Raw genomic sequence first — 14,311 nt, forward strand, 5'->3', positions numbered from 1 at the left:
CTGTGAGCCCCTCCTTAACCCACTGCGGTCCTGGAGAAGATTCCCACAGAAGCTGCCAGTGGGAAGGTTGGGGTTGGTGCCTGGATTTAGACTGATGTACCCCAAGTGAGGACTGGAGAGAAGTCTGCGGGTGCAAAGTTTTTCCATGCACCTGATGCCCTCTGTGGAAAACCTCGTGCCTTGTCGGGGTGCTGTTAGCGTAGCCCAGCTGAATTACCGCATTTGAATGTCAGCAGCACCGAGGAATTGACTGTGGCCTTCAGGAAGGGGAAGTTGGAAGAAAGCACGCCACTCCTCATTGGAACGAGCGAGCAGCTTCTAATTCCCGGGTGTCAGTATCTCAGAGGCTCAATCCCATCGTATTGATACTGCCTTGAAGAAGGCATGCCAGCAGCTATACATCATTCAGAACTCAAGAGATTCTGCAAGTGTTGGAAACCTAGAGCAACACGCACAAAATGCTGGAACTCAGCAGTTCAGGCAGCATCGATGGAGGGCAATAAACAGTCGATGTTTCTGGCCGAGACCCTTCAGCAAGAATTGATCATTTGGATGTACACTCTGCGGCCACTTTATTAGGTACACCTGTACACCTGCTCGTTAATTCAAATATCTAATCACCCAATCACATGACAGCAGCTCAATGACATGGCCAAGAGGCTCAGTTGTTGTTCAGACCAAACATCAGAATGGAAGAAATGTGATCTAAGTGATTTTGGCTGTGGAATGATTGTTGGTGCCAGATGGGGTGGTTTGAGTATCTCAGAAAATGCTGATCTCCTGGGATTTTCACGCACGACAGTCTCTACAGTTTACAGAGAATGGTGCAAAAACGCAAAAACCATCCAGTGAGCGGCAGCTGTTTGGGCAAAAGCACCTTCTTAAAAGAGAAAAGTCAGAGGAGAGTGACCAGACTGGTTCAAGCCGACAGGAAGGTGACAGTAACTCAAATAACCACGCGTTACAACAGCCGTGTGCAGAAGAGCGTCCCTGAACGCACGACATATTGAACTTTGAAGTGGATGGGCTACAGCGACAGAAGACCACAGACACGCATGCAGTAGCCACTTTATTAGGTAGAGGAGGTTGAGGAGATTTGTTTTGTCACCACAGATCCACAGATATATTGTGGTTGAATCACTGCCTGGTGGAGAGGCTTTACCGCACACAATGGAAGAACCAGCTCCATCACGGGCACAACTCTCCCCACCACCAAGGACGTCTTCAGAAGGCGGTGCCTCAAGAAGATGCCATTCATCATTGAGGACTCTCGCCACCCAGGAAATGCCCTCTTATCAGTACTATCATCAGGGAGGAGATACAGAAACCTGAAGACCCACACTCAATGTTTTAGGAACAACTTCTTCCCTCTGCCATCAAATTTATGAGCAGCCCATGAACCTATGAACACTACCTCAATATTTATCTTTTGCACTAGGAATTTTTTCATTGTTAACTTGTAGAAATTTTTAATGCCTTGTGATGTACTGGTGCCACAAAATGACAAATTTCACAGCCTACGTCAGTAATAATAACCAGTTTCCGATTCAGTGAGTGGCACACCTCGCAATCCCGACATTGCCTGTGGTGGAAGCAGTGAATATTTTGGTACCAGTTCAATGGGCGGCCTTGTCCCCAAGAGGGCTACGGGTGCTGCGAGCAAAAAATCATCTGCAGGAAGAGCACAGCGGGTCAGGTAGCGTCTGTGGAGGCAGAATGATAGACGAAGACTCGGGCTGGCAGTGGCAATGCCGAGATAGCCAGTACAAAGAGATGAGGGAGGGGTAAGGTGAGGCAGGGTCTGGCAGGTGATAGGTAGAACTGGGTGAGGAGGGGTGTTGGGGCAGGTGGACTCCAGTGGGGGACGGGAAGGCAAGTAGAGGGGTAAAAGCTGGACAGCGAGAAGTGCAGCCACAGGAGACGGCAGATGCCGGAACCTGGTAAGTAAGATTCAAGATTGTTTAATATGATTTCCAGTACACAAGTGTAAAGGAGAAAGAAATAATTTTTACTCCAAATCTAATGCAGCACAAAAAATGCAATAAGAGGAAGAACAAAATAATAATAAAGAAACATAATTAATATTAATACATAAGATAACTTATATACATAGATTGATTGTATGTCCATAAAGTGACACCAGGCTCTGTTCATCAGAGACTCTGACAGGAAATGAGTGGTGGTGGTGGGGGTGTGGACAGATGGGTTAGTGGGCGCTGGTGTTGATCAGCCTGATTACTTGGGGAGAGCAACTGTTTTTGAGTCTGGTGGTTCTGGCGTGGATGCTACTTAGCGTCCTACTTGATGGGAATGGGACAAACAGTCCATGAGCAGGGAGGGCGAGACATTTAGTGATGTTACTGACCCTTTTTCCCGTACCTTTCTGTTTATATGTCCCGGAAGGCAGGTAGGCTAGTGAAGGACAGTGATTATTGGTACCAACTGCCCACTGCGTGTCATTTCAACTCCTGTTCCCATTCCCACACTGACTTGTCTGTCCCAGGCCTCTCCACACTCCTGTTCCCATTCCCACAATGACCTGTCTGTCCCAGGCCTCTCCACACTCCTGTTCCCATTCCCACACTGACCTGTCTGTCCTGAGGCCTCTCCACACTCCTGTTCCCATTCCCACACTGACCTGTCTGTCCCAGGCCTCTCCACACTCCTGTTCCCATTCCCACACTGACCTGTCTGTCCTCAGGCCTCTCCACACTCCTGTTCCCATTCCCACACTGACCTGTCTGTCCTCAGGCCTCTCCACTGCTTGGCTGAGGCTAAGCACAACTAGAGAGACTGTACCTCATATTCTGCCTAGTTAGTCCACAACCCAGTCGTATGAAAATTGAATTTGCCAATTACTGGGGACCAATGCCCCTTGTGATTCTTTCACTCTTCTTCTGGTCCAACAGTTTCTATATCCACCCCCTCTCTTTCTCCAGCCACCATTACCCAGTCTAGTCCCCCTCCACCACTGGTTCCATTGCCCCATTTCACCTGGTTTCACTTATCACATTCCAGCATCTGCAGTCTCTTCCACTAACCATCTTCCAGACTCTGCCTCTACCTCCCCCCACCCGGCTCCCTCTGCCCCCATTTTTCTCTCACCTCTCTCCACCAGCTGCTCCTAGCCCTACCCTTCCATCTTCCCAACCTGGCCCCACAGGCCCATTGTCTCTCTCCTCACATATATCTACCAGCTCCTACCTCACATCCCCCTCTCCTCTTTGTAAGGGCTAATCCCCAGTACCCGCTTTGTCCCGATGTGGGGAGGGGTCTCAAGTCGAAACGTTTCCCATCCTTCTGCCTCCGTTGATGCTGCCTGACCCACTGAACTGTTGGGGATGGTGTTTACCTTCTGAAGAAGTTTTGGAGCTGTAAGTGGAGAGTATTCCAAAAAACTGCTGATTGGTGTTCTGTGGATTATTTTAAAGGCAAGAACCAGGTATTTGGATTGAGTGGGATGGTAACATTTTTAAGCCTAATTGACCATGTTTCAGACTTAAAATTCGTCACATTACTTCCAAATTTCTGGACTAGAATTCCTCGCAACACCTTAGAAATTTTACCCCCGTAAGGAAAGGAGCAATCGAAATACTAATGCCTTAAACATTGAAAGATGCAAGTTCTTACCTATGTAAACACCATTATTAATAGATCTGATTGTCACTGAGCTTATCTTGGGCCGTTCAGTTGGAGGTGGCTCATAAGTATCTCCGTCCTCTGATTCGTAAATCTGAAATGAAGTACAACAGGATCCCCATTAACTTTCCTCCGCATCATCGTATCCCAACCGCAGTCCTTTTTATCACTCGTAAAAGCCAATGGCTTCTCCGTTTAGCATCTCATCGGAAAGTCAGCAGTGCCAACAGTGCAGCGTTCCCTTGGCAGTACACGGAGTACCAGCCAAGGTCCGAAACGCAGCGGAAGCGGCACTGTAGCAGCACTTGTCAGGTCACCCGGAAGCTAAGTGACATAGAATCGTCACGGCTTCTATTTTATAAACTATTAATCAGCAACTTCTACATATCCACTGCAATTTATCTTTTCTAATTGGCAAACCTAAATCCATTTCTGCCTCGACATTTTTATCCTTCTGCCCTTTTTGCATTTTAGCCAACGTTCGCCAACTTATGACCAACAGGACACTCAAAATGCTGGAGGAGCTCAGCAGGCCAGGCAGAATCAATGGAAAAGAGTAAAGAGGTAATATTTCGGGCTGAGACCCTTCTCCAGTCCCAATGGAGGGTCTCAGCCTGAACCGTCGATGGTTTAACCTTCTCCGTAGATGCTGCCTGGCCTGCTGAGTTCCTCCAGCCCTTTGTGTGTGTTGCTTGGATTTCCAGCATCTGCAGATCTTCTTGTCTTTGTGCTGCCATCTATAGGAAGTTAATTCAATTTTATTGCAAACTATTTTGGCTCAAAATTGAGGTCAAATAGATAAAGGTGACTTAATCTTAAACACCGTACTGCCATTTGAAGGGCAATGAATATATTATCAACGCCAGCCGGTGGTAAGACTGTTATGAATGGGAACCCAGTGCCATTGGCACATTCCAGAACATTGAAATTTTACCCATATTTCTCCCTTCAGAAAATTTGCGGTTTCTAGTATTTTCAGTTTTCTAAAACCCATAGAACTTTGTTTCTGTTTTCCCCGAGTCTTTACATTGCCTCTGCTAACAGTGGAAAGAAAGTTGCTTCAGCAGACAGCGTTCCCTGTCCTGTCGGTGGTAAGGATCTGCTGTTATTCACACTCTGCGGCCACTTTATTGGCTACACCTGTCTACCTGATCGTTAATGCAAATATCTAATCAGCCAATCATGTGGCAGCAACTCAATGTATTAAGGCATGCAGGCATGGTCAAGAGGTTCAGTTGTTGTTCAGACCAACCATCAGGATGGGGTGGACATGTGATCTAAGTGACTTTGACCATGGAATGATTCTTGGTGCCAGATGGGGTGGTTTGAGTATCTCAGAAACTGCTGATTTCTTAGGATTATCATGCACATGTTTACAGAGAATGGCATGATAACTCAAAAAAACATCAAGTGAGCAAAAATTCCCCATTAATGCAAGAGGTCAGAGGAGAATGGCTAAACTGGTTCAATCTGACAGGAAGGCAACAGTAACTCAAGAATCCATGCATTACAACAGGAGTGGGCAGAAAATCATCTATGAGTGCCCAACGTATTGAAGATTGACCTGGATAGGCTACAGCAGCAGAAGACCATGAACATACAGGAGGTACCCAATAAAGTGGGCACTAAGTGTAGATAGCATTGTCTCAACTGTATGAGTGTGCACTGCTGAGGATTTTCTTGTTCTCTGTATCCACCTAATGTCTTTATATAGTGTGTCACACAACAGCAACGGCACACTGGATAATTTCCATTTGTCTAATCCCTTCCTTCTACTGCAAAGAATTTATAAACAGATTCAAATTTTGTCATGCAAATGAAGTGTGAGAAAGAGTCTGATATTTAGCAGTGACTGGTATGCTGCGTTATTCCACAATGTCCACCACTTATTGCACCAACAGACAGGCCCAATAGGCCTTTCACAGTCAATAAAATACCTTCAGCAGTTTAGGCAGACTGAGCAGAATGGTCTAAAGATCTAAACACAAAATTTGGTGGATTTATGCAAACTGAGGAGGGGTGAGAGGCGATCCAGAATGGGAAATGGAAAATGAGTGAAGTTGGAGGGGGAGGAAATTGCCAGGAGTTAGCAAAATTGGCGTTCTTGCCTCCGAGTTGGAGGCTACCCAAACAGAAGATGAGGTGATGCTCCTCCAGCCTGATTTGGCTCATCGTAGCAGTAGCGGAAGCCATGGACTGATGTTGGAATGGGATTGGAAGTCGAATTGAAATGGGCAGCCACCAGGACATCCTGCACACTGCAACGGATAGAACAAAGGTGTTTGATAAAGCACGATGCCAATCGGCGTCAGGTCTCGCCAGTGGAGAGGAAGCTGCACCATGAGCACCAGAGCTTAATGATATCTTTCCTAAACCAAAGCTGTACACAGTACCCCAGGCACTGCCTCGCCAACATTCTGATCAATTGCAATAGAACGCCCCCACAATGGGGACAGACACAGAACTTCTGCTAAAGAGAACGCAGTTGAGGAATTTGAGTGAGGAATGGACCGAAGTAGGCTAATGGGAATTCATAACAAAGTGCCTGGTGCATTAGAAAGCCTTCCAGGAAATCTGGTTTGATTATCAAGGAAATACAATGGAGTCCAATTTTATTACAAATTATTTTGGCTCACGACTCTTCCCAAAATTGAGGTGAAGAAGAGGTGAGTGAATCTTAAACAGCGTACAGCCACTTGAAGGTCAATGAATAGATTCTCATAGCCAGCTGGTGGTAAGACCATATGAATGGGAACCCAGTGCCATTGGCACATTCCAGGTTAAACTCAGCACAGGTGCCTGGCCGGTACTTGGACATCATGCTTTCAATATGAAAATGGTGACCGGTTCTGTGCACTGTTGCAATGTTCAACGCCTGCTGAAAAACTCATTCCAAATTCATGCATGATTAGCTTGATAAATTAAGGATTATATCTGCAAAGGCTGTCACAGTAATTCAGAAATTATTCCTTCCTCTGCAGCCCTCTCTCTCTTCCACCTAACACCTTCCAACTTCCTCACTTCCCCCTCTTCACCTACCCATTTCCCCCCTCACCTGCCAGATACCCTCTTTCCCCTCCCCCCCACCTCCTTACTCTGGCTACTGCCCCCTTCCTTTCCAGTCCTGATGAAGGGTGTCTGCCCTAAACTTTGACTGTTTATTCCCCTCCGTAGATGCTGCCTGACCTGCTGAGTTTCTCCAGCATTTTGCTCTGGATTTCCAGCATTTGTAGAATCTCTTGTTCTCAGGAATAGGTTCCCCAACCCTGATATTCTCATGGGATGACAGTGTTTGTGCTCTCATCCCTGTTATTCCAATATCTGTTAGGTTAAAACAGTAATTACATATTAAAAACATCAAATGTCTTGAAGTTGTGTCAGCACAATGTAAATTTTCTTTCTTTCTCTGATGATAAAAGGTTACATAAAGCTGGTTGGTAGATTAGGTAGAGGACAGTTTTGGAACTTGACACAAAAGGAAGCAAAGAAATAATTATAACAGATTCCTTTTGATATAGTGTTGCATTTTTCAAAGAACTATAAACACAAGCATATAGTTAAACCAGGGTACTTACCAACTCATTGGCAGACAAAGGTCTTTCCACTTGTTGATCTATTATCAAAATGCAATATTTTAGAAATTAAAGTAAGAATGAAAAAGAGCTAAGAATTGACAGTGAACCATCCAACAGCGACATTTACGTTACTGAGAAACCGGAGGATTTCAGTATTGACAACACGCAACAGGAGAGCAGATCGAAAAGCCCCATGATGTTGCCTTTGAAAGATCCAATCTCTTTGTCATCCTTTGCACAAATCTGCCATGATAACAACTTACATTCGATTCCATCTGTCAATTTATGTAAGTGTTGTTGGGTTAGGGTGTAGAATTGTAATTCCACAAGTATTTACCTTGTAGTTTAACTTTCCCATGCTTGCTGATTATTTTTTATATAATCACCATGTAATTCTCCGGTGAATGTTATAGTAATTGTACTATAACGGATTATAGCTTATTTTCTCGAAGTCACCCAGATTTTCTGCAGCAGGCGTCACGCTACTTGATGGGCTACTTAATAGGTGAATCGTTATCACTTGAATTACCACTACTCTTTGTCTTTCCTTTGTTCTTGCAACACTTAATAGAACAGCCATAACCACCAAGTTTTAGGACTCGCTCTCGACTTCCCAAGGAACTCCAGGTCGGTGTCACCAGATCCAGGAGTTTATTGCTGACTAGTAATCCGGAAGACCGCACTAGCGATCCTACAACGCAAGAGCAAATCCCTCTACAGTAGCTGGGGAGTTTAAATTTCTTTAATTAAATAATTTGGAATAGCAAACGTGATGTTAGGGATGTTAAGCTATCCTGTCTGACTGTCATAGTAACCCGTCTGGTTCACTGATGTTTATTGTGGGAGGACATGTGCTCTGTTCTCCCTGTTCGGTCTCTAAGTCCAATGAGTCTAACTAAATTGCCCTCTTTTAAGGGTAATTAAAGTTCCATAAAAGTATTTTAAAAATACACCAGTGTGTCAGCAGTAACAATTGGTCTTGACCAAAAAGGGGACCCTCAACGAGAAGATCCCTCACGTCTTGTCACTACTCGTTGAGCCTCCTCTTCCAGTGCAATGCAGGGGAAACTCTATGACAGGGGTCCCAACCTTTGGTTATGCCATGAACTTAACCGAGGGATCCATGGACCCCTGCTCTAGGGTGTGAGTCTCGATCATCTCACCGGTTCAATGAGAAATTGTAGTTGTGGAGGAACTTCTGCGAGGTGACACAGGGTGAGAAAGGAAAATACTTCGTTTTAAGAGCACCAGCAAAGGAATGCGGCTTCATCAGAAGGTCATCAAAGCACAGGAGGGGAGGCCGTGGAGGACCTGCCTCCTTTGCTGCCGAACAAAGCACTGAAACAATTTGTTTCCAAAAGTTACTGCTGTGTCACATTTCACCATCCTTCTGCGGTGGGGGGGGGGAGGTGCATTCCTGGTTCTAACCTCCCTTTGCGTTTCCACACTTCACCTCGGATTCTTGTCTGCCACGTTCTTTAAATCTGTGCCCTCTGAACGCCAGCCTCGGAGTTTCATTTCCTTAATTAACGATAGAACTGTCACAGAGTTCAACCCTTGATACATGGAGGAAACAACTGTTTTAGCGGGGTAGGGGAGGGCCATCGGGGGAATCCGAAGGTGGATAGAAGCAGGGATTCCTCTGTCAGTGCTGTTACCAAGGGTCTTGTCTGTATATTCACGGAAATAGAAGTTCAAAGCCAATGTATTGTCCAAGTACCACACGCAACCCTGAGATTCAGTTTCTTGCGGGCATACTCACTAAATCCTCAATAGAATAATAACCATAATAGACTCAATGAGAGGCCGCACCAACTTGGGCGTTCAACCACTGTGCAAAAGACAACAAACTGTGCAAACACAAAAATAAATAAATAAACAAGCAGACAATAAACATTGAGAACATGAGATGAAGACTTCTTGAAAGTAAGTCCATAGGTTGTGTGAACAGTCCAAGTGAAGTTATCTCGTTCACTCAGGTGTGAATTTCTTAATTTACTTCAGTGAACATCACTCTGATCCTGGAACCTGAAATTCCCTTCAAGGATCAGGTACGTTCGCCATAAACGTTTACACGTATTAGGAATTTGCTGTGGTGTGCTGGAGTATTGTAACAACATAAACAACGACATTGAACAGTTATAAAGAACAAAGAAATACAGTTAGAAATACGGATATGGAATAAAATGTGCATAAATACATAAACATCAGCCTGTAAACCGCATTATAGAAGGTGGCTTAAAGTGTTTACAGAGCAGAGCAGTGACTGAGGTCATAGGTAGAGGGAGTGGGAAGGGGCTAACGAGAATGGTTGATCAGATTGACTGCTTGGGGGAAGAAACTTTTCAGATGACTTGACATCTTTGTCTTAATAGCCCGTAGCACTCTCCAGAAGGGAGCTTTTGGAAAAGGCAGTTTTCCAGTTTGCAGCCCACTCTAAAGAACAGGAAGAATCCGTAGACGGGCTAAATAGGCAAAGAGGCTTCCCTCATTCTTGTGACCACATCTTCTATGTGGTCTGTCTTCTGGTTTAAGATGGCACCACCAAAGGCAAGCAGCAGCTCACCAGTAGTTCGAAAGTCAAGGAATTTGACTTAAAACGTTAATCATAACACCTTTTCTGAGGTAAATTGTGGCAAACTATCTCCGCAAACGATGAAGAGGTGAGCGAAGGCGAAGCTGATTGGAGGGATGAGCCGTGCTGGTGCGTTGGAAGGCTGAACCGGCTCGAGAAGGGGTCACCAATGGAGTTGGAGTGAGCGTTTTGGAGAAGTGGAGGAGTTTCGATGCTCATCCAACTAACCCGGGTGTAAGGTTGGATCACTCTAGGCACCAAACTGATTTGGAGGGGTCGAGAACAGCTTCAGGTTGGGTGGCGCGGTCTAGGTACAGAGCATATTGCCGCAGTGGGACCCCTGTCCTGTTGCAAAATACAGTCCACCATTTGGACAATTTAAATGCCCGCCCAGATGGACTGGAAAGGCAGGGTGTCAGAACCAGAGGCGAGTGTGGGGCTGTTTTCGCACTGAGGCTGTGAGACTGCCCCGGCTGCTGTGCTTCATGTCTGCAAGCTTCACAGCAATTTGCCCTGCTAACATGATGAACTGAGACTGAGGCTTTGGGCCTACTCCGGGCTGCTCCGGGAATTCGGATCTAAGGACTCAAATTGGTTCGGAACGCTGCTGTTCGCCTCCATTGTTTGCATGATTTGTGTTTTTTTCTCTTCCTCTGTTCACTGGGTGTTGGTCTTTTTTTTTAACTTGGTTTCTTTCAGGTTTCTTGTTTTGTGGCTGCCTGTAAGCAGACAAATCTGAAGGCTGCATAATTTATACATACTTTGACAATAAATGCACTTTGAGAATTTGAATCTTTAGTTGCCCTGGAACTCACAAGGAAGTTTGAGACAATCACAAAAATGCATTGTCTAGTCACATATACGCCAGCCCAGGTACTGACAGCAGATTTCCTTCCCGGAGGGATTTTCAACAACAGTCTGGAAGAGATTACCATTACCGATGTTGGCCTTTTGTGTTAGGTATTTTAAATTATATTAAATTACCTAGCGGCTTCAGTGAGATTTGAAATCATGTCTCTGGATCAATGGACTGGATTGCCAGTTGCATGTCCAGAAATTTAGATTCAGAAGAGCTGACTGAGGTTAACAAGACCCAACCACTGAAAGCTGGATACAGTCAGCAGTAATTTGCAGAAGCCCTTTCTACATCCCTGTAGTTAGCCTGACTCCAATGTTCTCCACTCATGGTCTTCAAAGTTAATTTGCTATCAAAGTACATATATGTCACCCTGAGTCTCATTTTCTTGCAGCCATACCCAATAAATCCGATAACCATAATAGAATCAATGAAAGATTCTATCAAAGAAAGAGCCAACAAAAGGGCCAACAACCAGTGCAAAGAAACAGCAAACTGCAAATACAAAAAGGAAGAAAATAATAATAATAATAGGAAATAACCAATAAATATCGAGTACATGAGATGGAGAATCCTTGGAAGCGAGTCCAAGGCTGTGGGAACAGTTCAGTGATGGGGCAAGTGATGTTGCGTGAAGTTCTCCCCTCTGGTTCAGGAGCCTGATGGTTGAGAGGTAATAGCTATTCCTGAACCTGGTGGTGTGAGTCCTGAGGCTCCTGATGGCAGCAGCAAGAAAAGAGCATCATCTGGGAGGTTGGGCCCCTGATGATGGACGCTGATTTCCTGCAACAATGTTGTGTAGATGTGCTCAGTGCTGGAGAGGGCTTTACCCATGATGGACTGGGCTGTATCCACTACCTATTGTGGGATTTTCCATTTAAGGGCATTGGTGTTTCCATGCCAGACTGTGATGCAGCCAGTCAATATACTCTCCACCACACACCTGTAAAAGTTGGTCGAAGTTTAGATGTCATGACAAGTCTTTGCAAGCTGCTAAGGAAGTAGAGACGCTGCTGTACTTTCTTCATAATTGCCCTGGCATGCTGGGCCCAGGACAGGTCCTCTGAAGTGATAAAACTGTGGAATTTACCCTCTCCACCTCTGATCCTCCAATGAGGACTGGCTCATGGATCTCTGGTTTATCCTCCTAAAGTCAGTCAGCCCCTTGGTCTTGCTGACATTGAGTGAGAGGTTGTTGTTCTGGCACCACTCAGTCAGGTTTTCAACCTCCCTCCTACATGCCGATTCGTCACCACCTTTGATTTGGCCAGTGACAGGGGTGTCGTCAGCAAACTTAAATATGGCATTGAAGCTGTGCTTAGCCTCACAGTCGTAAGTACAGAGCGGTTAACCATAGTAAAGTTAATTTCTCAGTTTACTTACTGGGTCTTTTGGGTCGAGCGGGCAACGGAGGAGCAATACCAGACCTGTGGGACATAGCAGAACATTGCTTTTAGTATTGGTATTAGTTTATTATCAACACAGGTATCAAGACCCCCCAGCAAAAAAGCTTCTCTTGCATTCCGCTCACACAGATCAAATCATAACCTATGCACTGAGGTAGGATAAGGTAAGAATGCAGAATGAAGTGTAACAACTACAGAGAAAGTTCAGAAACAATAAGGTGCAAAACATAACGAGGTATATTATGAGGTCAAGAGTCCATTTTTTCATTCAGGAGGTCCATTCAATTGTCTGATAACAGCAGGATAGAAGCTGTCCTTGAACCTGGTGGGTCTTGTCGAAGTATAACGTTCTTTAGAGAATTTACGTCAAAGATGGCGGAGTAACTAGTGAGTCTGCTTCCTTGAGTTCAGCAGATTATTTCTTTTTGGGTCCCAGAAAACTGTGTGCCTTTGTGTGCCTGCACAGGAAAGTGTATCGTTAACCTTACATTTATCAAACCGTGCCAACAAGCTCTGACAAGGGGTCTCCAACCTGTCGGCTCCTCTTCCCACAGATGTGACCAGACCAACTGAAGATTTACAGAACTCTCTTCTGTACACTAATTTTTGCCTGATGCACACTGCACACAATACTTCCCCAGTTAGAGCAGTTACGTACACGTTATGCAGGAGGCCCCACATCGTTTGAGGGATGTTGCATCCTAGCTGTCTGCATAAGCTACAACAGTACAGTATGGAGAGCGAACTGTTGCCCATGTAGCAGGCTGCCCTTCTGCCCTCTGCACGCAGCTGATGAATCCAAAGAAACGACTGAGACCGATACAGCTTGCCTGTCAGTGTTGAACTCAACGGTTGGACTGCCTTAGCGACTCCAGTTCTAGATCTTTCCCCCGGGATTTACTCCCGGGTGTAGCCGCAAGCTTCTGCCCGAAGTGACTGGTTTTAAGGCACCAGCAACCCGCCTTTGCCCCTTCTCCTGTCAGTAGAAACAGTTCTGCCAGGCTTAGTAGCTGAACCACTCGTGAAGACTAGGAACTGGACTTAGTTGTCAGAGGCTATTTGAGGCGCACACCATTGCAAGCATTTAATAGATTATGGGAGTGTATCTCCACTACCCTCTCCCCCAGCTACAACAACCACATCAATGTTAAGGGACATACACATGGAACATAGATAAATAAGGACAGGAGCTAGCCAAATGGGCTTTTGAATGTGCTCCACCACCAGATTCAAGCTCAAAGTTCAAAGTAAGATTTATTATCAGAGTACAAACATGTCATCACATACAGCCCTGAGATTCCTTTTCCTGCAGGAACACTTGGCAAAATTTAGAACAGTAACTGTAAACAGGATCAATGAACAATAAACTGTACAAATTCCAATATAAATAAATAGCAATAAATAATGAGAGCATGAAATAAAGAATCCTTAAAGTGAGATCATTGGTTGTAGGAACACTGTTATCCCCTTTTGTTCAAGAGCCTGATGGCTGAGGGGTAGTAACTGTCCTTGAACCTGGTGGTGCGAGTCCTGAGGTTCCTGTACCTTCTACCTGATGGCAGCAGCGAGAAAAGAGCATGGCCTGGGATGTGAGGATCTTTGACAATGGGCGCTGCCTTTCTCCGGCAACGTTTCACGTAGATGTGCTCATTGGTTGGGAGTGCTTCACCCCAACAACAAGCTGTTCCTCTATTTCAGTACAGTATTCCTGCTCTTCCTGCATGCTCTTTTAATTTAGCGCCTGGAATTAAGTCTACTCCATCTAAAAAAATTGGCCTCCATAGCTCTCTGTAGTGGAGAATCCCTAGTTCACCACCCTCTTCTCATTTCAGCCTTAAGAGTCTTACCCCATATCCTGTGAGTGTGACCCTGGTCCTTGACGTGCCTGCTGGGAGAAAGATCCTCCACGTACAACCTTCCCTCCATCCCGGTCTGCTGAGCCCTTGTTACCCTTTCTTCGTGGAAGTAATGGAGCTTTTTAGGGTGACCAAAACTGCACACAATACTCCAAGTGTTAGCCCACCAAGGCAGTAAAACATTATTACTCCTGGACTCCTCGTCTCTTACAGTTAAGGTCAGTAGGCCACTTGTCGGCTTAACTGTTTGAAAAGAAATGCTTTTATAATTCAGAATCAGAATCAATTTTAACATCATCGGCATGTGTCCTGAAATTTATTGTGATAATAAAATACAGTAAGAAGTGTGTGTGTGTGTGTGTGTGTGTGTGTGTGTGTGTGTGTGTGTGTGTGTGTGTGTGTGT

The 14,311-nt window shown here is 45.2% G+C and overlaps 1 protein-coding gene across 1 annotated transcript in view; it reads right to left on the bottom strand.

Moving 5' to 3' along the window:
* Positions 1 to 13,998, bottom strand: part of LOC140738608 (B-cell linker protein) — a 51,026-nt gene extending 37,028 nt beyond the window's left edge. The window contains exons 1-4 of the mRNA XM_073066190.1: positions 13,899 to 13,998; positions 12,029 to 12,072; positions 7,215 to 7,252; positions 3,631 to 3,733 (exon numbers count right to left, since the gene is read on the bottom strand). Of these exons, the coding sequence (XP_072922291.1) occupies positions 3,631 to 3,733; positions 7,215 to 7,252; positions 12,029 to 12,072; positions 13,899 to 13,903 (190 nt within the window). The 5' untranslated portion in view covers positions 13,904 to 13,998. The remainder of the gene's footprint in view (positions 1 to 3,630; positions 3,734 to 7,214; positions 7,253 to 12,028; positions 12,073 to 13,898) is intronic.
* Positions 13,999 to 14,311: the final 313 nt, after the last annotated feature.

The sequence above is a fragment of the Hemitrygon akajei genome, chromosome 1 (genome assembly GCF_048418815.1).
Source record: "Hemitrygon akajei chromosome 1, sHemAka1.3, whole genome shotgun sequence".
Taxonomy (NCBI): domain Eukaryota; kingdom Metazoa; phylum Chordata; class Chondrichthyes; order Myliobatiformes; family Dasyatidae; genus Hemitrygon; species Hemitrygon akajei.